General features: G+C 40.1%; 1 protein-coding gene across 3 annotated transcripts in view; it reads right to left on the reverse strand.

Moving 5' to 3' along the window:
- Positions 1-14,297, reverse strand: part of LOC308080854 (protein NLRC3-like) — a 166,866-nt gene extending 152,569 nt beyond the window's left edge. For 2 of the 3 annotated variants that reach the window (XM_080422893.1, XM_080422892.1), the window contains exons 1-8: positions 14,279-14,297; positions 12,479-12,549; positions 11,324-11,435; positions 10,820-11,068; positions 8,060-9,818; positions 7,788-7,961; positions 6,034-6,207; positions 54-203 (exon numbers count right to left, since the gene is read on the reverse strand). In XM_080422893.1, coding sequence (XP_080279019.1) covers positions 54-203; positions 6,034-6,207; positions 7,788-7,961; positions 8,060-9,818; positions 10,820-11,068; positions 11,324-11,435; positions 12,479-12,526 — 2,666 coding nt within the window. In that variant the 5' untranslated portion in view covers positions 12,527-12,549; positions 14,279-14,297. The remainder of the gene's footprint in view (positions 1-53; positions 204-6,033; positions 6,208-7,787; positions 7,962-8,059; positions 9,819-10,819; positions 11,069-11,323; positions 11,436-12,478; positions 12,550-14,278) is intronic. The other variant, XM_080422894.1, reaches the window with a different exon arrangement.
- Between the last annotated feature and the right edge of the window lie 7,453 nt (positions 14,298-21,750).

A 21,750-nucleotide genomic window follows, 5' to 3' on the forward strand; every position in this document is an offset into this window, starting at 1 on the left:
TCCTTACTCAACTAGAACACATTTACAGTGAGTGACAGCAGTTCTCTCCATACCTCAGAGTCTCCAGTGGTAGAGCAGAGAGGCGATTCACGCCGTCTCCTAGGTGATTGTAGTTTAAATCCAACACTTTGAGATGGGAGTTGGATCTCAGAGCCGAGACCAGATAAGAACAGCCTTCCTTTGAGACCATACAGCCTGACAACCTGCACGCACACACACACACACACACACACACACACACACACACACACACACACACACACACACACACACACACACACACACACACACACAGGTTATGTCAATACAATGTTGCCACTTTTTCCTAAGAAAAGCTTTGCTATGTGAAACCAAGGGCTGAGACTCGTTTGATGGGGCTTGGTCCATATAAAAGTCAAGTGGCCAAGTTGTCTCAAGAATAAAGTTCTCTGCACTTCACTGTCTAATGGCTGTTGACCAAACTGAGTAAAGAATACAAAGTTTATCTCCAACCTTTTTGTGTTTCAACAACTTTTGGGTGCTACGTTTCACCTCCGACTTACACTAGCCCATGAAGTGAACTATCCAATGCATTATGCATCCCCTTTGACTGTTTTACATACATTCCACTTTATAACACACAAGGCAGAGGTTTACGTATCAGTCACACCCACTCCATTTTGATTGGGTAAAGCACAGTTTAAATCCTGATCAAAGGCCTGCCCCCAAGAAAAGCTCCTATCCAAGTATTTTGTGAGATCTGCTGACAGATTAGATTATGCATGTGGGAGCAGATAAAATAGGTCAAATAAGTGAAGTAGTTGCTGAATGGCTGGGATCCCTTTTTACCTAATATGTGGCCACTTAAAGGAGGAGTTCACCCAAAAAAATCCTAAATTAATAATTTGATTCCTGTCTCCTACCGGCTAATGTATCCGGTAGGAGACACAAAGTAGATTATTTTTGTCTCCTACCGGAAATACACCCGGGCATCAAATTATTGGCTTAGGAATGCGGCAAAAAACAAAATAAATCCATGGATTCAAGGCTTCATGGGGTGTGAAATTGATAGAAAATAAATAATTTTTTGGGTGAACTCCTCCTTTAAGCTGCTACTGCTAGGCCGATTAACTGTGGGGTTAAGATCATCATGGCAGCCATCAAATAAAATAATGAAATGCCTGGACTAAAGAAGAACCTCATGAGGAGGAGTGCATTTAAGTATGAGATGGAAAGAGGGGAAGCAGCTGCTCATTCAGGAATTTTCTTTTTCAACCTACACTTTAACTGATAAGCAGATTAACATTTTGCTTTAATTTTATTAAGACAAATTATTTTGGGTAATTAATCAAAACTCTTTACTTTGGTTTTGTTTTGGATTAACACTTTTATCTTAATTTGATTTCATCTTGAGTTTTCTGAGTTAAATGGATTTACAAGCTCATAGGGCGGCACAAAGTGACGCACTATGAACTTGTACTGTATATCTGCACTTTTTTTGAATAGCCAAAGTATATAATGACACAGATGCTTTCCTGGTTTTAATGAGTGGTGGTTCTACAGGTTTAAAGGAGTAGTTCACCCCAAAAATTACTTATTTTCTATCAATTACACACCCCATGAAGCCTTGAATTCATGGAGTATTAGTGTGGTTACCCTAACAGGGCAACCAGACTATAGTACTTGTAACCCCTGGGTAATTTCTCCAGCGTTAATATGTGCCTAATTCAAAACCTTAGAATTAGACAGTCAATGTAATAGTTACCAGGTCTGAAAAAGCTAGTACCGCTTTAAGAGATCAGTCTAACTTGTGTGTTTCTTTTAACTACCTCTGATTGGTCTCTATGATGGTCCATCACTTTCAAAGCATATGATTGGTTGGGGGGCGGGACGAGCTGAGAAGTGTGTGTGTGTTTAACCAAGGTTTGGAAGAAGGAGTTTGGTGTGTGTCTTAGGAACGCACATTGTGAATAACAAACAGGAGAATTACGTGCGAACAGTAACCCATATTGTTTAAGTTTGAATGAGAAGTTTGAACTGTATTGACAGTGATTCATTTGTGTCCTGTTTTGGAGTAAATTCGAATCCTGTTTTAACGTTACTGCAGTAAGCAGTCGTCCAGAGTTCCACTGTTTGGTAGCCTCATGCTAGCGGCGCTAACGTGGAGTGGAGCAGCAACAACGTGAACGTTATTGAAATATAAAAGACTTTCGGACACTGTGTTCGGTCGGGAGACATAGACTCGTCTTCTGAGAACCAGTTATAGCACCCTGCGACCAGGAAAGCTGGGTGCACCTCTGGCGTCGTGGGAAAGACCAGTCATCTTGTCAACTGAATCGTGCGGTGTATGGAACGGCCGTAATAGACACTGAACGTTTATCATATCGTGGGGTGAGTTAACCCATTGACTCTCGGCTCACGTGAGTGAAGAGGCTTCTCCACTCTGGTCGCACACCAGCGTCAATCAGGCCTGCAACAGGGTTATTTTTGTTAATGTTTATGCCGGCTTTTATTTTGTTTATTTCATAAGTGGGCCCACTGACTGTACAAAGTATAATTGTGATGGTTTAAGTTCATTTACACCTTTTCTGTGAATAGGAGTTTATAAATAGGACTATTGGGAAAGCATTTATTTAATTAATTCTTAAAAACAGTACATACAGAAGAGGTTAAGGTGTATCATAAAGGTGATATATTATTACTTTAGATATAATTAAAAGGTTTGATTTCATAATATACAGTGTTACTTAAAATAGTAACTCTTATTATTCAGGTTACTCAGGTTATGTGAAAGGTGTAAGGTCTATTAGGGTTTTGGCCTACTAAGGTACATTTTAAAGGGCAATTTAATGCTCTAAGTTTACATGGTTGACAGTACCGTGCCACTGCACTGTTTATAGTTATTTCCTACCTTTTTATGTTTTGCACTATTTCCTAGAGGTATACATAAGAGTGGTATTTTGGTTGATTGTTTCTTATTGTGGCTCCTAATAGGGACAGTAAGGGACAGATATATCAATTTGGTGGTTATTTACCTTACAAGGTTTTGTTTGTGTTTTAAGAGAAACCCTACAAGGGCTGTTTTGGTCATTTATATATTTGTTTGCTTAATGGTGAATAAATACCCATGTTATACAACCTACTTTGTTGTCCTTTGGAAAGTAGATTTAAAGTCAGGGGTAAAATACTAGTCACATCTTATAATCAATACTATAAGTGTATAGTTGCATGTTTTAGAGTTACAATTCAGAACTCAGGCGCTGTCTGTTAAGGTCATCAGCACCGAGGCAGCGTTACATACTCTTCCCACTTTATTATTCTTTTTAGATAAACTTTATTTCGGGCCGCTACTCCTCCCACAATTTTGCGCTTGCATTTTGCTAAGAGATTGGTTAAACAGTTTCATTGATATTGATTTATTAGTGCATTAAATTTCCCCATCCACTTTAATGGAAAAGTGAAAAAACTCAAATTCAAGTATTTTTTTCTCAGAAACCGTAAGAGCTAGAGTTACCAGATTTGGAGGGGAGGTTCATAATTTAGTCCGAAATTATAAAAAAAATGATCACACCATGCGGCCTCATGGTGGCGCTATAACAGTCCACTTTACGTTTTGGCCTATAACTCCTCCCACATATTTTGTCCAAATTCACAAAAATCGTTACACATGATCTCTGGGCCCATGCGATAAACACATCCAAACGGCATTTTTATAGCCTTTACCGTTCGTCCGTAAATGGCTTCCAAAGTTAGCGGGAGGGGCCCGCTTTACCAAAAATGCCAGAAATCACGAACAAAACGTCCGGTCAATCCCAAATTTGAATCACATGTCGAGGGTGGTTCACTTAACGAATCCCCGAAAGCATTTCCACTTTGACCCATAGGGGGCGCCAAAAATGCACAAAACGTAACCGTTTGATGCAAAAACATGATTTTTGGGGGGATCAATCCTCTCAAAATGAAATAAAAGCGATATCAGGAGTGACGTGCCAATATGATTGGCCCGTTACATGTGTGGGAGGGGCCTATTTATTTAGTGGGAGGGGCCTATTTCCTAAAATCAAAACGGCTCGTATCACGAAGGCAGGATCCGATCGGCACCCGATTCGAATGTCAGGTCGCGCGGCCTCCGACGGTATTCCTCCCGGCGTATCCCTCGATTCCGGCGGCCGCGGCCGGCGTCGGTGCAACCACACTTTGCAATTTCCTAGAATTGCGACGCTTCTAGTTTTTTTTATAGTTAGTGTGGTTGCCCTGTTAGGGCAACCAGACTATAGTTATAGTACCACTTTATTATTCTTTCTAGCCCTGTTAGGGCAACCAGACTATAGTTATAGTACCACTTTATTATTCTTTCTAGATAAACTTTATTTCGGGCTGCTACTTTTTTTTATAGTTAGTGTGGTTGCCCTGTTAGGGCAACCAGACTATAGTTATAGTACCACTTTATTATTCTTTTCTAGCCCTGTTAGGGCAACCAGACTATAGTTATAGTACCACTTTATTATTCTTTTCTAGCCCTGTTAGGGCAACCAGACTATAGTTATAGTACCACTTTATTATTCTTTCTAGATAAACTTTATTTCGGGCTGCTACTCCTCCCACAGTTTTTATCCCCCAATGTCGTGCCATATGTCAAAATGACCGGCTTGACCGGGAATCGTGCACTTGTATTTTGCTAAGAGATTGGTTAAATAGTTCAATTGATATTGATTTATTATTGCATTAGAATTCCCCATCCACTTTAATGGAAAAGTGAAAAAACTCAAATTCAAGTATTTTTTCTCAAAAAACGTAAGAGTTAGTTACCAGATTTGGAAGGGAGGTTTATAATTTAGTCCGAAATTATTTTAAAAAGAAATCAAACCATTCGGCCTCATGGTGGCGCTATAACAGTCCTCTTTACGTTTTGGCCTATAACTCTTGAACCGTAGGTCGTAAAATCAAAATTTCCACTTTTTCCCTGGATTCCTTGGGTCACGACGCATCTCTTCATATAGGCCACGCCCATTTGCGTCAGGTAAGATTTTCCGCCATTTAGAATTTTCTTCAAAACACACTTTTTGCACCTTTTCCTACAGATTTTTTACAAATCTCACAAAAATCGGTAGACGTGATCTATGGACCCATGCAATAAACCTATCCAAACGTCATTTTGATAGTCCTTACCGTTCGTCCGTAATTGGCTTCCAAAGTTAGTGGGAGGGGCCCGTTTTACCAAAAATACAAAAAATCATGAACGAAATGTCCAATCGATCCCAAATTTGAATCACATGTCGAGGGTGGTTTACTCAACGAATCCCCAAAAGCATTTCCACTTTGATCCATAGGGGGCGCCAGAAAATGCGCAAAACGTAACCGTTCGATGCAAAAACATAATTTTTGGGGGGATCAATCCCCTCAAAATGAAACGCAAGTGATCTCAGGAGTGACGTGACAATGTAATTGGCGCAGACTACGACGGTATTCCTCCCGGCGTATTCCTCGCGTCCCGGCGGCAGCGACCCCGCGACCGGTGTCGGCGCAACCACACTTTGCAATTGCCCTGAATTGTGAAAATTATAGTTTTAGTCGCATTCCTGAGCCAATAATTTGATGACCAGTGTATTTCTGGTAGGAGACACAAAGAGTCTACTTTGTGTCTCCTACCGGATACATTAGCATCTTTCAGCCGGTAATCAAATTATTGGCTTAGGAAAGGACAAAAACAAAAACAAATCCATGAATTAAAGGCTTCATGGGGTGTGCTATTCATAGAAAATAAGTAATTTTTTGGGTGAAATACTCCTTTAAAGTGTTCTACAGGTTTTAAAGGATTAACCTTTTCTCCTCAAACTCTGATGTTTACACAGAGAAAATTAAGTATAGTAAATCAACAAAAAAATGACTCTTTAATACAGATCTATTGAAGGCCAAATGCAATGAATAAGGGATGCACCGTAGTGAAAATTTTATATTTTCTACTTTAGCTGCATATTATTTCATTTGCATTGTTGCTTATATATATCCACGTGCACCAGCTGAAATTGGTTGAAAAGGTTAAGCAATACTGACCTGACGGTCTCCAGTTTACAGTCTGGACTCCCCAGTCCACCAGAGAGCTCTTTGACTCCCAAATCCTGTAGATCGTTGTTGCTGAGGTCCAATTCCCTCAGGATGGAGGACTTTGAACTGATAGCAGATGATAACGCCTCACAGCATTTCTCTGATAGGTTACAGCCACTCAGGCTGAAGAGAACAAATTTATAAAATCATATATTTAATATCATGTAATATAAAGATACACACACACACACACACACACACACACACACACACACACACACACACACACACACACACACACACACACACACACACACACACACACACACACGTCTGGATCTTATAGCATAAAAAAACAGACCTCAATGTGCAGCTAAGGGCTGATACTGGATCAGTTTGTCTGATGGGTATTGGTCCATATCAAGGTCAAATGGTGTGACTGGCGGTTGCAGAACGCAAACGCAAGGATTCTAGTGAACTGGAGGCAACTACACACGAGGAATGTGCTAAAATGCCACAGTAATGCTAGCAGAAGCTGGTTCCTGGCTATGCATCACGTTTGCAGCAGGTCATAATAGCAAAAGTGTGCTGTACAAAGAATTAAAGACAGCTGACTTGATGGGTTTTAAATAATTCTGACACTGCAATAGTCATTAAAAGTGGCATTTTGTTTTTAATTTGGAGAAACCACTCATAATAATAGCTGTGTTGAGCTATTTACACAGTTCTTCTACAAACTCTTCATACTGCTACACTATTGACCAATGATAATGTGATGATTAACTTTATACTGCTACATTATTGACCAATGATAATGTGATGATTAACTTTATACTGCTACACTATTGACCAATGATAGTGTGATGATTAACTTTATACAGCTATACTATTGACCAATGATAATGTGATGATTAACTTTATACTGCTACACGATTGACCAATGATAATGTGATGATTAACTTTATACTACTACACTAATTGACCAATGATAATGTGATGATTAACTTTGCAACTTTTGGCAAGTCGATCGCTCTCCTAATTGCTCACTCGGTGGTGACTCTCATGGCTCAAGTCCACTTAGACGGCGCACATCTGTCGTTTTAACTGCTTTTTTGTGGAGACGTCTTGGGTTTGAAAACATACCAGATGTGCTAGAGTGGCTTTTTTCACTATGTTTGAAAATGTGGGTACATTTTCTCCAATTTTCTCAATCTGTATGAGGTACGCCTATTGTTATAATACACAACAACTTTCCTGACCTGACCTCAGGCCCCCTTAGGGACCTATCTTCCACCAGCGCTACATGGTGCAAAGCCAAATTGTGCCAAGCACAAGGCATATTTGGTATCTCCCACCAGACGCACACTTCTTGCGCCCGCGTTGTCTAAATACCAAATGATCTTAAAATGAGGTGTGGTCTGGCCGGATCACAGCACAATGTTATTTTCCCCACAGACTTTGTGCTTCAAGTTAAGACCAACTCACTGAGCTGGTCTTAATCTGGCGCAGTGATAGCAGCGCAGGTGATTTTGTTATTTAGGGAGTGGGCCGCATTGTTTGGATCAGGCGCCATGGGTTCACAATGTGCACAAATTGATTGCTTTCAAAATTCATTCGATCTGAACATAAGAATCACCCCCTGCCCCTCCCCAAACACCACCAGCACAGACAAACTGAAAAAGTAAATTAATTAGTCTAAGCTCCATGTCTATTTACTTCAGAATCGAAACAGTCATGTGTTGAACAGGTTCAGGAACACTTACTTGAGTGTCTCCAGCGTACAGTGTGGGCTCCGAAGTCCTTCAGAGAGCCTTTTCACTCCTGAATCGAGCAGATCATTGTCACTGAGATCCAGTTCTATTAAACTGGAGCTGGAGGTGAGAACTGATGATGATAACTTCTCACAGCATGTCTCTGAGAGGTTACAGCCACTCAGCCTTAAGAAACAATAGTGGGAATATACATTAAATGAATGTATTTTCTTTTCATAGAAATTAGATGACAATATATTAAATGTATCAGTAAGTTCACATACAGAGCTCTACTGGAGGCTTTGACCACTGGCAGCAGCCACAGAAGAGCCTCCTCTGAAGCAGAGTATTTCTTCAGGTCAAACACATCCAGCTCATTTTCTGATGACAGCAACATGAAGACCAGAGCTGACCACTGAGCAGGAGAGAGCTTGTCTGTGGATAGACTTCCTGATCTCAGATACTTTTGGATCTCCTCTTCTAGAGAATGATCATTTAGCTCATTCAGACAGTGAAACAGATTGATACTTTTTTCTGGAGAGGGATTCTTCCTGATCTTCTCCTTGATGTACTTGACTGTTTTCTGATTTGAATGGGACTTATGTCTTGTCTTGTTCAACAGTCTTTGTAAGAGATTCTGATTGTTCTCCAAAGAAAGTCCCAGCAGGAAACGAAGGAACAAGTCCAGATTTCCATTTGGACTCTTTAAGGCCTCATCTACAGCACTTTGGTAGAGGTGACGAATCTTGGATTTGGAAATCCTTCCAAATAACTTGGACCACGTGCTTGCGGTTGAGAGTAGGTTGTCACCAGTGTTGATGAAAGTGATGAAGACGTGGAGGGCAGCCAGAAACTCCTGAATACTCAGATGGACAAAGCAGAACACCTTGTCCTTGTACGTTCCACGCACCTCTCCAAATAACTGTGTGAACACTTCTGAGTACACTGCGGCGTCTTCGATATCAATGCCAGACGCTGTCAGGTCTTCTTCATAGAAGATCAGCTGGCCTTTCTTCAGCTGTTCAAAAGCCAGTTTCCCCAGAGACAGAATGGCATCATCTGGGTCTTGATACTTGGCATTCTTCTGTATGGACTGAACCAGCATGAAGTGGATGTACATGGCAGTCTGGGTCTTTGGTAGTTCTCCTTTCTCCTCTTTGCTCAAAATTTCTTCCAGAACTTTAGCAGTGATCCAACAGAAGACTGGGATGTGGCACATGATGTGGAGGCTTCGCGAAGTCTGGATGTGTGAGTAGATTTTATCGGCCTGTTGCTCATCACTGAATCTCTTGAAGAAGTACTCCTTCTTCTGTGGGTCATTGAACCCTCTCACCTCTGTAAACCTGTTAACATACTTAGAAGGGATCTGGTCGGCTGCTGCAGGTCGTGTGGTTATCCAGATTTTAACTTTTGGAAGCAGATTTCCTTTGATGAGGTTTGGCAGCAGCACGTCCACTGTGGTTTTCTTTTCGGGATCAGTCCATTTCACAGTGTTCTGGAAGTCTAGAGGAGGCCGACATTCATCTAACCCATCAAAGATGAACACAACGTTGGGCTCGTCAAAGATGCAGATTCCTACATTCTTTGTTTCACTAAAAAAGAGATGAAGAAGTTCCTCCAAGCTGTACTCATTCTTCCTCTCCAAATTCAGCTCTCGGAAAGTGAATGGAAACACAAAGTGGATATCCTGGTTGGTTTTATATTCTGCCCAGTCCAGAGCGTACTTCTCAGTTAGAACTGTTTTACCAATGCCAGCCACTCCCTTCGTCATCACTGTTCTCACTGGTTCCATGTCTCCAGGTAATGCTTTAAAGATGTTTTCAAATTTGATTGATATTTCTGGACTGGCTGGTTTCCCGGAAGCTGTTTCAAGCCGTCTGACCTCATGTTCTTTATTGACCTCTCCACTGCCTCCCTTTGTGATGTAGACCTCTGTGTAGATCTGATTCAGAAATGTTTTTTGTCCTTCGTTTGTGATCCACTCAGACAAACACAAAAGCTTCTTTGTCAGATTAGACTTCAGTTGTTGTTTGCACAGAGTTTCTGAAAGACCAAAGAACAGACATCATTGAGAAATATGGTCCTCAAATGGGAGGTCTTATTAACAGATCTGCAAAAGTTAAATTGTGTTGTTTGTTGTATTTATAGTTTTATTTTATTTCATTTACTTGTGGGAACGTCATATATTGTATGTTGTGCCCACAATGTAATAATGTTTGGGAACAAAATCTGTATTTTGAGGCCACAACTTAATGAAGGTGTGCACATGAGTTATAAGATACAATATTATTTCAGTGTGCATAACCTTGTGGATTAAGTGTTGTTTGTGTTCATGTCGTTGTACAGATCGTATTATGGTTCTTGTTTGTTTGCTTGTGTTTGTGTGGACTGGTGTGTTATTGTGTAAGCCTTAAGGGTGTCATGGCACACAGACCAGTCAGATATGCTATGCACAGCATATACGTATGTCCAGTAGGCCGCTAGAATCCAAACATTACCGCTACAATATAGTGTTCAAATCAAACCCAAATGGTTCATTTATTCCAAATATAGGCTATAGCCTGGATGTGGTGGTGATAGCTCAACTATTCATATCAATCCCATCAACCACCACAGCTGTAGGGGAAAGACTTAGTATTTTGTGCATGTCATTATAGGGGATTATTGTAATGAATTATGTTTTTATTTTTAAAAAGCCAATAAAGCTACTAGCAAAAATAGATCACAAGATATTGTCATACGACTAGTTCGACTGGCTGTTATGCTGTTTAAGTTTTTATGGTCTGCTTGAAAAGTGGCACCAAGTAGATGTACGGCATGTTGTTAAAAACTGGCCAGGTATAGCGTTTAAGTGGTTTATACGGTATGTCAGGTAGAAGCAACTCATTATAGACGATGCACTTATTAAGGTTACTGTGTGTGTTGGTCTTGTTTTGTTTAAATTAAAGTCATACCTCTTTTAAAGGAAAAAAAACATAAGGTAAAGAAGAAGAAGAAGAAGAAGAAGAAGAAGAAGGGTCATTTAGCAGTACAAGTTATCTTACCAGGCTTCTCAGCTGACAGCTGTGGTTGGTGTTGTTTAATAGCATAGTAAAATGCTGCTCTGGCGGCTGTTCCACCAGGTTCTAGCACCTTTGTAAACACTAGTCTCATTTGGTTCTGTCTCGTCTTCTCAGCTTGAATCTCGGCATAGAGCTCAGGATGGACCATGGCCCCTAGACTATCTACTATAGCCATGACTGGAGTTACGCCTTGAATCAACCGTGCCCTGTTCTTCATCACAAACTGTGCAGCTTGCAAGAGGGGAAAAAAAGAGTGGTTGAGATAAATGCATCACAGAATCATATAGAATTAAATTATCATTATAACAATGTAAATATAAAGCTCTGTGCATCTATATCCTCTCATGAAAAGTAGTCTAACCACTGGTACATTTATAGTTTTGTAATAAGATATTGAGGATGTACACCCTGGTAAACAAAAGGTAAAACCAGCTACTTATTGGTTACCTCAAACACTGAACTGTAATAAGGACAGAAATAACTCACCTTTTTCGGCATCAATTTTTTCTGAAGTCAAGCCGTCACCAGCATCCATTTTTTCTGAAGTCAAGCCGTCACCAGCATCCATTTTTTCTGAAGTCAAGCCGTCACCAGCATCCTGTTGTAACACCATCATGTTAGTTCAATCATAATATAGTCTAACAACACTAAACAACAATGGGCCTTATGCAACATTCTCTTATATGTTCTATTGAACAACACTAACAACAATGGGCCTTATGCAACATTCTCTTATATGTTCTATTGAACAACACTAAACAACAATGGGCCTTACGCAACATTATCAAACATGTTCTATTGAACAACACTAAACAATAATGGGCCTTGTGCTACATTCTCTTACATTTTCTCTTAATTGTCTGTCAAGAGAGAAACAAAACAAAAACATAAGAGGAGTCATCTCTGGATGCACCAAACCATTCTTAACACCCACATCGTTTATAAAGGTGTGCTGTCTGATGAATCCCACTTGATCTTAAATTAGATAACACCACTAGGTAACGCCCCCTACACACTACAGAGTGTGTGTATATATATATATATATATATATATATATATATATATGTATATATATATATATATATATATATATATATATATATATATATATATATATATATATATATATATATAGGGCAGTTTTTGAAGATCCAGGTACTGGAGTCACCATTTCAACTTTGAGGAGGCAGTATTGTGTTGTTCTATTGTGTTTCTCGACAGCAGAGATATGTACCTTGGTCTGTGAATAAATAATGTAACAATATACATAGGGGTGGGACGATATGGGGATCTCACGATACGATATATATGGCAATATTAGGCCCTCGATAACAATATTATCACGATATTCGATATATTGCAAGAAATTTCACCATCGATATATTACGATAGTCCTTGTATTCAATAAACACATAAATAGCTACAAACAGTTCAAAATCATCACAAATATATATATATTTGCCGGCAGTATATTGATTATTTATCGCGAGAGGAAGTATCGCGATATATCGCATTATCGATATATCGTCCCACCCCTAAATATATAGTATGTACCTTGGTCTGTGAATAAATAATGTAACAATATACAGTATACCTTGGTCTGTAAATACATTATGTAACAATATACAGTATGCACCTACCTTGGTCTGTGGAGCTGCTGCTGATGATGAAGGCGACTGGTCGTCCATTGTGGGTTTTATTTATGACTGGACTGGAGGAACAGTTATAGGATGTAAAGATGAATTTCACCTATATATATATATATATATATATATATATATATATATATATATATATATATATATATATATATATATGTTAGAGGGAAATTGGAAAACCAGGGAAATTGAAAAAGGAGCGCTCGTTCCCCCCCCCCCACACATGTGTGTCGTGGATAGTAACCCATGAAAAGATCTATTTTCCCCCTATCGGTTTAAAACTCGGACGGCGCTGATTCGACTAGCAGACCATCCGCCGGTCGGCGCGGGCACTCGCGCCTGGGGGCGCTCAGGCGCGCCTCCTCGGCCTCAAGCTCTGCTGAGTCGGCGCGCCTCCGTCATGGACAATAACTATTATCAGGTGTGTGTGTGAACGCGTGTTCAGCGTTCCCCTAGAGTAGCTTCCTGGTTGCTATGTGGGGGGGAACAGCAAAAGCCAGGTCCGCCTCGGATCAAAGCCCCTCCTAGCGCCTCGCGTAAAAAAACCTGTCTCGAAAAGCCCCGCCTCGCGCCTAAAACGAGCATACCTTTCCAATTTCCCAACGAATGCCAATTTCCCTGTGACATACATTTTAAATTATTTATATACACATATATATATATATATATATATATATATATATATTAGCAGTACTGCTAAATAGAGGCAGTAATACACAAACAGCCCTGGCATGTCTGCCAGGTGGCCATATGAACAGCAGAAGAAGCAGTTCATTAGGCCAAGCCACTGGGAGAAAACTGTGAGAACTGAGGAGCCAGGAGAGGAGTGGCGAATAGGCTCTATCTATGCACAGACAGCAGCCATATTGGAAATAAATTGGGCCCTTTCCTTACTTCTTTCACAGGTCTTAACAATGACACTAATGAAGGCTCTATTCCATTTAGTGTAGCACAGTGGTTCTCAAACTTTTTTATTCCAATGACCCCCATAACTGTGAGAGTGTACAAATGGAACAATTTGTACACTCTCAGAGTTACACACCCGTAAGGGACCATTTGGAACCTCCTAAAGGAACCATGGAGGGTCCCTGGACCACACTTTGAGACCCACTGGTGTAGCAGAGTGTTTCCAGTGAGTCAACATGCACAATATCAGCACCCTGACTCTGTTTGAACAGAATGGAACAGAGCCTTCATTAGATCATTGGGCCTCTTCAAGTAAGGAAGAGGGCCAATGTATTTCCAATATGGCTGCTGCACATAGAGCCTTTTGGTAAGCAGATTTATAATAGTTTTAATAGTTTATCATTAGAAACCTGTTTTGTGGAGAGTTCTGCATCATATAACTGTATCAATAACTGTGACATCAACAAGCTGCTGACTGAATCTGAGTGAGTTTATAACTGTTGTAAATTAGAGTGAAAAGCGCAGAACACTGCAAGGACCACCCCAAAAGATGTGTGGCGCACGCAGGGAGGGACCACCCAAAAAATTACAATGAGTCAAACCTAGCTAAGTGGTCAGTCCAGTTCTGAGACGATGAATCCGTTTAAAACTCTACATCAGAAAAGATGATCAGGTAGTGCAGTTTCACAAGGAGTCCAGTGGGTGGTGCATATTAACCACATCAAGACCCACTTCAAGGCAATACAAAACAGATAGAGATGTGTTTACTTATTATGAATTGTAGTTGAAGTAGGCTGGGTGAAATGGTGTGTTTACTTCTTAAAGGAAATGTGTATCTGCCAAACAGACAGCTCTGAGACTTAATGTATGACTCACCAATGGAATGACGTTCAGTACCATCTGTTGTTATCTGGTGTCTCTATCTGGACATTACTGAAAGCAAAGACAATAAATCATTATCAGTGGTGGAACAAGTACTCACATGTTTTACACATGTAGTAAAAGTATCAATACTGCACTGTAGAAATACTCTGTTACAAGTAAAAGTCCGGAATTCAAAATTTACTTGAGTAAAAGTACAAAAGTATTGGTATAAAAATGTACTTAAAGTACCAAAAGTAGAAAGTAGCCTACTCATTTTGCAGAATGTCCCGTTTCACAAGTTTTGAAATGTATAAAATGTATAAGAATCTTTTTTTAAATTGCAGATCTGCGACGTATTGTGAGCTGGTAGATCTGCTATTTTCAAATGGCTGAAATGTATATAGGGCTGAAGTGGTTAATGTATGTTTTGTAATAATAATCAAAATCTACAAAGTAGGCCTAACCAGTAACTCAAGTTTTCAAATAATTGTAGTGGAGTAAAAGTACAATATATGGATCCAAGATGTAGTGGAGTAGAAGTAAGAGTATTGGAAATTGGAAATACTCAATTTTAATAACGGATTTATTAACTTAAATAAAGCATTATTCCCCACTTTAGACCAGGATGCAAAAGGTTAATACTTGCATAGTAAAAGATTTGTTAAAAAAACATTTGTTAACCATAATTAGACATTGTTCCCACTTTAGACCAAGTAGATGAGCTATAGTACTATTCACTTTCAAACCCTTTGGTACCTATAAGCAGTCTCTAAACTGTTAACACTTGTCTTATAACCGCTTATAAATGTCTTATAATCTAACAATAAACAATGATAATATTGAGAATTATATAGCCTTTTTAACACATAATAAGGTCAATAAGCATCTTGTAAGGACTTGATAAGCTAATTTACTAGCTCATTAACTATTCATTAATGTTTATTATGGTCTTATAATATAACGATAAATGTGTTAACACCGCTATTTTAAACACTTATATAGCCGTATTAACAAATAATATGATAAATAAGCACTTTACAAGTGCCTTGTTAATTAATGCGTATTAGGGTCTCATAATGTAACAATAGTGTATTAACAATGATATTATAAATGATTATATAGCCTATTTTGATAGTAAGGCTAATAACTATATAACTATATAAATAAGGACTTATAAGTATCATATTGACTGTTCATTAATGGTTGTTATTAGGATGTTCGTTTACAATTTTACAATTTAGGCATTTAGCAGATATTCTTAATCCAGAGCGATTTACAGTAAGCAAGGTAAATATGAGGATATACATCAAATGCATAGAAATAGTCATCTAGGATCATAGATAAACCAAGAATGTATCAGTCTAAGCAATATAATTTCAAAAGATAAATAGTCTGTACATTGAAACTATACAAACTGATGCCAGGTCAACAAATGAACCTGCCATCTGTCTACATGACATAAATGACATTTTAACCGTTGCATAAGCCTGCAAGGTCGTCAAGGCTGCTATATGGAAAGTGCTATGCTGGGCTGAGGTGGAGTCTGAAGAGGTGAGTCAAAAATAGCAGATATACAAGCTTACAGATCTGCTATTTTTGCTACATTTGCCTATTGTACGATGAAGTAGGGCATTAATTTATAAAAAAAACTAAACAAGAGATAGTGGAGATAAAAGGTTTCTGCCCGGCAACACCAACCATGTGTATTAGCAATGGGATCCTTGATTAAATCTAATCCAGATTATAAATCAAGTAGACATTTTACCTTCATCTGCAGAGGAGATGGTCAAAGGAAAGACGCTGCTGAGCTGATCCGCCATCGATAATCCAGAGTGACTGACTTCAACTGTGGTCAAAAACGTCCTCAAACTCAGCTAAATACTCTGGAAAAACCCCTGAGGTGAAACTGATAACCAGTTTCACCTCAATTTACATTGTAGCAAACCCCACCAACCTGCTTTCTGCACCATTATATATGCAGCAATGCAGAACGTACTCCACACCAGTATTTGTGTCAAGGACCACCAAATTGATATGTATTTGGCCGTGGACCCCCCATCTGAAGATGTTCTGTGCCAGGGACCCCCCCCCCCCCCCAGAAGAGAAGATTTGTGTTAAAAAATATATATATATATTCAACATTTTCAAGATTCTCCAAAAAGGTTAAAAATAGCAGATACATGGCAGATAATAGCGCTTCATGCCGCGCTGTGAGCATTCATTCATTCATTCATTCATTCATTCATTCATTCATATGATGAATGGGTAAAGTGGTTAAAATGATTGTGATGCTGTATTAACATAATTTTGCAGAGGACCCCCTAGAACCCCCCCAAGGACCCCTGGGGGTGCCCGGACCCCACTTTGAGAACTGTTACGACCTGGCCTGGCCTAGGGGTCACCAGGTGTCACACAAAAAACCCAGTTCCCAAATATAGACAGCCAACACCAGTTTAAAAATCCAAAGTACAGAGTTTTATTTTACAACTTACAAAACTAGAAAGTGCTCCTCGGAGGCGGAGCACAGGTCTCCGCCAGGTCAGGTAGGCTATTGTGGCCTCATGATTTGAGGCATTTTGTTTTGCTAAATTAGACCTGCTGTTGGCGCTATAAGAGGTCAATGTTAAAAGTGTGGCATTTGTTCCTCAACATAGTGTGAATGTGCGTGCAAAGTTTGACCGCAATCGGACGCTGCGTTCATGATTTGCGGCATTTTGTTCGAAACAAGCCACTACTGCAAACTCTAGATGTGAATCTTAGCCAATGTGAAAAATGAAACAGATCCGTCTTGATCACATGACTATAGAGATCATGTGTACCGATTTGCGTGAAGTTTGGATACAATCAGAAGGAGTGATATAAAGAAATATGTTTTACATAAGTCGGCCTCCTGGTAGCGCTATAAAAGGCAGATGTGAAAAATGCAGGGCAAAGGTTTTTCCTTGACCTCTAGGGAGTGCACATACCAAGGTTTACACAGATCGGTGCAGTTATAGGTAAAAACACAAATCGGCCTGTTATAGCGCCACCATGAGGCTCATTAGAGAATTTGCAAAAAGCGGCCTCCTGGTGGCGCTATAACAGGCCCATGTGAAAAAATTGGGGCAGAGGTTCTGAATTGTGCACAGTTTCGCTGCGAGCAAGCCAACGGTGCAGGAGATTAGCTGTTCACAGACGGACGGACGGACACACACGGACGGACGGAGAGGGGGTAAGACATACTCTTTCGCCATGCCTTTCGGCCTGGCGGAGACAATTACCTCAAACCCTATTCTTACCTTTACCAAACCCAAAACAAAGCACAGATATCTTACCTCACATAAACTAAAGAAACACATGATCAAACAAAGAACACAAAAGAAAGGACACCCACCCCTACATTACCAAGACTAACCATGTTAACATTGAAACTTCTATAAATACTGTCCAGGCTAAAAACACTTAAACACCACACTGGTTGGTGGTTGGGAGACTGGCATGGAGGAAGGCATCAGAATTACTGAGACAGGCATCTTTATAGGTGAGCCTGGTCACAGGAGCCAATCACCAGCAGGGTCCACCTGGTAGCCAACCACTCACATTCAGACGCCACTCATTCACCATTCACACCAGCTGGTAATCAATCAGTCAGTCACTCCTTCACACACACGCACGCACGCACGCACGCACGCTCAGTCGCACACACCCACACACACACACACACACACACAAGCATGAACAGGCAAAGTTGGCAAGTAGGCTACAGGCCAGGACGGCTGGTGTAGCGGTCTGGGCACTGACAGTGTGTTGCGGCTTCGAATCCCGTTCCCGACGACCTTTGCTGCGTGTCACTCCCCATCTCTCTCTCCTCATTTCCTGTCAGAATACTGTGTACTATCTAAAGCCAAAACATATCTTAAACATAATAATAATAATAATAATAATAATAATAATAATAATAATAATAATAATAATAATAATAATAATAATAATTGCCAAGTACCTGGTGCCCAGAGCAGTAAGAGACCCCAAGGGTTCATTCAATACATACAGAAATACAATATGAATTATAACCACTTTAAGCCATATTTAGTGAAAAGAGCCAATGTATAAGCTGACATACATGACGGCGCGTTGGGAGCTTGTAGATTAATCTAAATTTAGGAAATGCATAAAAGAATAGGGGGGAAAAAACTCATTTTGATGGGAGACCATCATAAATCGTGTCGTTAGTGACTGTGAACTTCACATTTGCCAGTATTGCTTTATATTATTTATTTATTTGTATTTATTCCATTCATGTTTACTTGTGATCCAGTTTTGTGATCTTGAGTCAGTTTTCTCCACATGCTTCAGCATTTACAAGTCATATGGCTGTTCAGTTTCGAGTTTGAATACATACGCAGGTCATATATGGGCTGTTCGGGAGCGTATCTCTGTTCCCCAAGTTCTATGATCCCCCCTAACCGTAACCCTAACCCTAATGTAAGTGGGGAACATAGAACCTGGGGAACATAGAACGTGGGCTGTCCAGTTTATAGTTTAAAGGGAACACACCATGAATTTCATTTTTTTGGGGGGGGGGGCTTTGGGGGGGGCTTTGGGGGGGGGGGGGCTCCCCAGTGTCTCTCCCAATTATTTTTTTTTTTTAACATTCAGTCATTCATTCTCATTTCAGAGATTTTCAGAATGGGCGTGTCTGAACAGGCCATTTCATAATGGCAATGCAAGTGACATCACTTGCCTTGCCATTGCATTGATGATGGCCAGACAGAATTGCTCAGTAGCCCCCCCCTGCCCAAAAGGACGTTTTGGTATTGCAGCTGAAAGTGCTGTATAAGCCAGAGACAATTGACTTTGGATGAGTATATCTGAGTGATGATTTAGGCTCAAACCTTTTGAAAAAGGTTTGAGGGACATACACCATATGATATTAAATATCAAATATATTTTTTAAATTCATGGTGTAGATCCTTTAAATGCATTTATAAGTCATATGCCTGTCCAGTCTCCTGTTTAAATGCATTTATAAGTCATATGCCTGTCCAGTTTACAGTTTAAATGCATTTATAAGTCATATGCCTGTCCAGTTTACAGTTTAAATGCATTTATAAGTCATATGCCTGTCCAGTCTCCTGTTTAAATGCATTTATAAGTCATATGCCTGTCCAGTCTCCTGTTTAAATGCATTTATAAGTCATATGCCTGTCCAGTCTCCTGTTTAAATGCATTTATAAGTCATATGCCTGTCCAGTCTCCTGTTTAAATGCATTTATAAGTCATACGCCTGTCCAGTCTCCTGTTTGAATGCAGGAAAGAGCCTCAGCATACTGTGGATCATTTCTCTGATGCCGTATCTTATCTCAATTAGTTCATTATAGGTTTGAATTGCTGAGCCCACAGAGGACCTGCTAATGCAGCATAACCAGTTGATGGTGTGAATGCACAGCTTTATCACTAGCAACGGGTCTTGGTTGAAAAACGATCACAAATAGCAATGAGTGAAATTCCACCCCAGGTGTGCCAGGACATTCCATGATATTTTAAATGCTGTGAGGTGATGAAAGGTTGTGTAAAAAAAATGCCATCAATGATTAGGATCTTGAGTTATTCACCACTTTGGACTGTGGCTTTTCAGACAAACTGAACTGGTTCTTTTGTTTGATCTGTATGTTGGAATGCTGAGTGAAGTGTAGTTCCACCAATGTGCCTGGCAACCATATTGACACATGCAGTCAAAGCAACTGTGGGACTGTCAGGATTTTTGGCCAATAATCCTCAACTGCACTTTGATAAATGACATGAATCAGATGACTGATGACTGCCGACACCGGCTCCTCCACTGAGATGGACAAAGAATGTCTCATGGGTCCATGTGGTTACATTTGTGCACTCTTTGAGTTGAATTCATTCTTACTAGACCGGTGCCCTTCGGGCGTGTGTGTGTGTTTGTGTGTGTGTGTTTGTGTGTGTGTGTGTGTGTGTGTGTGTGTGTGTGTGTGTGTGTGTGTGTGCGTGCGCGCGCGCGCGCGCGCGTGCGTGCGTGCGTGCGTGCGTGCGTGCGTGAGTTTATTATGTTCTTGTTCATTCATTCATTCAAGATTTATTTATTCTCTAAATTACACTGAGTAATTAAACACATTTGCAGTGTCGTCAAGTAATACAATACGGTGCAATTCAACAACACCACTGTTTAAAAGCACATTACATCTGGGAATTGGAAAATAAAAGGCATACATGTGAGATATAAAAGTTACAAATAGAAATCAAGACAACATTTTTTCCAAATTCTTACACATTGTGGTGACCTGTTTGGTCACCAGAGTCCTAAAACAACTCAAGGGTACTAGAGTGGTTCATTTCAATGTAGTTTGCAGGTCATTCCATGTGGTAGGACCACAGAAGCTAAAAGCAGATCTACCAAATTCAGAGTTGACCTTCAATTCAATTCAATTCAATTTTATTAAATTGTCAAATCACAAAAAAGTTGTCTCAAGACACTTTACATGTAGAGCAGAGACCCGACAGTCCCACCCTGAGCAAGCAATTTTACGACAGTGGCAACGAAAAGCTCCCCCTTAACTGGAAGAAATGTCAGGCAGACCCAGGCTCTAGGGTGGGGGCCTTCTGCCTCGACCAGGTCGGGGGGAAAGAAGAGAGAGAGAGAGAGAGAGAGAGAGAGAGAGAGAGAGAGAGAGAGAGAGAGAGAGAGATACAAGTAGTAGCAATAACAATAATAGCAAATATAATAGTGTAAGACAGCATATAATATTATAATATAGTACAGCAATAATGTTAAATAGTATTGGTATAATATAAGCATGTTGAGATAATATACAGTATAGTGGTATAGTATAATATAGTAGCAGTATTATTGGTAAAGTATAATATAGTATCAATCCACGGTCGTGCTCCATGGAGAGGCCCGGTCTGCAGTCACACTCTTGATCTACAGCTGGGGGTCCGTAATAACAGTCCATGGAACTGCGAGATAAAAGAAACTCTGGGGAGCGGGTCCCGGCCCGGATGTGGAATCAGTGGCAGGCCTTACTGGAGCGTGAGTCAGTACAGTGTTAATTACTATTACACCGATGGGACATGAACCCACAAAACCAAAGGGAGGAGGAGAAGAGAGAGGATGAGAGGAGAGAGGAAGGGGATGAAAGGAAGAGGGGAGGGGAAGGGGGAGGTGGAGAGGGAGAGAGGATGACTATAGGGTGACTGAGTACTGAGAAAATAAATCTAGCTATAGGCTGTATCATAAAGAAAGCTTTTTAATCTAGTCTTAAATATACAGAGTGTGTCTGCTTCACGGACTGAGACTCACAGCTGAGGTGCTGAAACTTAAATGCTCTGTCTCCTGTTCTAACCTTTTTTATTTTTTTTGGAGCCTTAAGGATTTTTGCATACTGTGAACCTGTGTGAGAGAGAGAAGGTTTTAGCTCATTAAGTATTTTAGTTTGTAAACACACGCACGCACGCACGCACGCACGCACGCACGCACG

This window comes from Gymnoscopelus braueri, assembly GCF_963280865.1.
Source record: "Gymnoscopelus braueri genome assembly, chromosome: 24".
Lineage (NCBI taxonomy): Eukaryota > Metazoa > Chordata > Actinopteri > Myctophiformes > Myctophidae > Gymnoscopelus > Gymnoscopelus braueri.